General features: G+C 44.2%; 1 protein-coding gene across 2 annotated transcripts in view; it reads right to left on the reverse strand.

The window, feature by feature from the left end:
- The window catches only part of LOC105290644 (nucleolar GTP-binding protein 2), a 24,065-nt gene that overhangs the window by 1,330 nt on the left and 19,961 nt on the right, over nt 1-2,774 (reverse strand). Inside the window, exons 14-16 of one of the 2 annotated variants that reach the window (XM_011358007.2) lie at nt 1,802-1,887; nt 1,353-1,435; nt 686-771 (exon numbers count right to left, since the gene is read on the reverse strand). In XM_011358007.2, coding sequence (XP_011356309.1) covers nt 686-771; nt 1,353-1,435; nt 1,802-1,887 — 255 coding nt within the window. Of the gene's footprint in view, nt 1-685; nt 772-1,352; nt 1,436-1,801; nt 2,254-2,774 lie in introns of both variants that reach the window. The other variant, XM_011358008.2, reaches the window with a different exon arrangement.

A 2,774-nucleotide genomic window follows, 5' to 3' on the forward strand; every position in this document is an offset into this window, starting at 1 on the left:
CCTCCGCTGTAAAAAATGGCAAAAGAACAGGCAAACCAATCAAACATGGAAAGTCATAAACAGGCCCCTCTGTTTCTCTGTGCTCCATTCCCTTGCTGCCTCCACAACTAGTGGAAGCAGTCAGTGCTCATGGGGGAGGGTTCACCTCCCAGGCCCAAGGTTGCTCTTCTATTGTGATTTGAGACAATTTCCAGTTACAGACTGTCAACAGGTCCAGCCGTCATCCAATGCCTCGATCCCTTGTACTGCACTCCTGACAAGTGGTCCTCTGGTCAAAGGCCAAACGCTTCGACATCAAGCTCTTCACTTCCCAAGACAGCCCACTGCAGCTCTGAAAGGCCCAGTTACAGAGCTAACTTCAGAGGGCCATGATCTGTCTAATAGCCCTGCATGTCATGTGTCATTTCACTGGGGCTACATAAAACCAATGGACTCTTCTAGGTGGCAGTCCATATGTTTGAGGACAACGATCAAGAAGTTCTAAACCATGAGACATGAACTCAAGGACCTCCATCCAGAGGACCAACTCCGGAACTTATTTAACTATCCTTAAGTAGGCCACTTAGGACTGAAGTTCCCTGATTCAACTCTAGACCATTAGCTTTGGAAAGAGTGCATCTTAAGAACTGAATTTCTCCTCTCTACTTTCTACACCTGGGCGATATTGAAAACCAAAATCACGTACTTCCTTAGACGTAAGTGTCTTGCGAGTTTTATTCGAATGCTCCTCTTCCCTCTGTGCCTTCCTCTTCTTTCCCTTTTTGGCAGGTGCTACAAACATCAAACACACACACACAGAAAAGAAACAGGTATTTCCTATTCAAAATGGGTCTGTGAGTCCTAGGGTGGGAATAAGCTTGACGTGTTGGAGGAAGAAGGAAAAAGACCAGCACGAATGGAGTATGGTGAAGAAATTGCAGAGGAAAGCAGGATGAGGCTGGGGGCACCAGGCCAGGAAGGGCCTCAGGGGCCACAGCAGACTGTGCATTTATGTCATGAAAACACACTCTTGATATAGAAGCTGTTAGTTCAATGAAGTAAAAAATAAACGCATGAACCATCCTGCCCACCACAAAAAAAAATCTGCCTGCAGATCCAGCTTTAAGTTATAACATTAATAATGCACCCTGTTTAAAAGGAAGTTTCCTGAATTATCAATTTAATCCTAAGAAACGTCAGAATGAAAAGTGGATAATCCTACTTGTATTATAAGTAGTATGTGGAAGCAAGGGCATCTGCCACATATAAGCATCTGTGTGGGTAATGATGGTACAAGAAATAATTTGGAGATTAAGCCTGGATTTCTCAAAGATGCAAATGACATGTAAATGATTTAAATAATTTAACTCTACCTGCATCTTCTACATCTTCTTCAGGTGTTGTTTTTTGCTCTTCAGATTTTGCAAAAACCTTTTCACTTAGTCCCTTGGATATCCTGAAACAGAAAAGCAAGGCCGTGAAGCTGTCTGACATTCCCCTCCACTGCCCAAGTCACGTGCTGACTTGTGACAACCTTGCAGACTAAAAACACCCCACTCCTCTTCACGTAGTTACCGCCACTGGTAGAAGACACCACCCAACAGTTTTTGCAGCTCCCTGGCATTTCAAAAAGACAACGATAAAGCTTCTCATATTTTGGAAAGCTGAACTGTTAAAAAATTTAACGTCGTTTTTTTTAAAATGTGGGAAATTACAACCCCCTCAACCCCTGGTCTTGCTGTAAATACCACTCCAATACTCACGGCAAGTTTCGGGGAAAGGAAGGAGCTAATTGCAATTGGTGAGTAGATGAAAACTATACCTGACCGCTGAGAACTTTTTCGCTTTGGCTTTGTTTAAAAACTTCTGATATTTGGCGATCTTTTCGTCCAGGGCTTTAATAACCGCCTTGGTGTCGTTTTCCACGTGTTCTTCCTGGGGCTCTGGGTAAGACTCTTCCTCCTCGTCTCCTTGTTGCTCCTGTTCCTCCTCTTCCTCTGCAGAAGAGCTTTCAAGCTCTTCATCGATATCTGACATCTCCAAAGGAACCAGGTCATCCCCAGAAAACTGAGGCACGACGTTGATTCTGCCGAAGTTCTGCCGAACCCGTGCAAGAATCTGCTGCATCTCTGAGTTAGTGTCACAGTGACTGTTCTCTCCTTGTTCTTTCTCAGTAACAGATTCTGACTCTTCACCTACATTTTCTGCGATTTCCTCTTCCGGGCTGTTCTGTGATGTTTCTGTGGCAGCTTCCAAAGATGATGAGGATGGAAGCTATTCAGGCCGGAAAGGAGCAGGGGCGGGGAGAGAAATGGGATCAGAAAATGAAAACAGAATTTTTGAACTTACATCTTGCTCTCGAATGAGGTAGTCCTCTTTTCAAGACTGAGGGAGAGTACTGAAAACTCTCAAATTCGAGTCCTATCACAAATCAATTGTAAGCCGATGTGCATTAAATCTAGAACCCAGCATTAAAGGATCAAAGGAATATATATGCAGTTCCAGAAGATGCACCGACTATGAGTATTTAATTATTATAACCGATCAACCACTTACTGTTAGACAGATAAGATTCCCTACACCTTCCCTGACAATTGTACGGAATGGAGGCTGTCGAGATAAGCGCCTTCAAAATTCACACACACAAGAAAGCAAGCCAAGCTGTATGGTAAGCATGAACGCAGCACTAGTCTAGAAAGTGTCAGGTAGTAAGGAGAGGCGCTGAGGAGACACTTGAAGGAAGGGTCTAAGGTAAGAGGAGGGGAACCTCATGAGGAGAGTTCAGAAGGAGCCCC

Source organism: Pteropus vampyrus, unplaced genomic scaffold (assembly GCF_000151845.1).
Source record: "Pteropus vampyrus isolate Shadow unplaced genomic scaffold, Pvam_2.0 Scaffold36, whole genome shotgun sequence".
In the NCBI taxonomy this organism is placed as follows: Eukaryota; Metazoa; Chordata; class Mammalia; order Chiroptera; family Pteropodidae; genus Pteropus; species Pteropus vampyrus.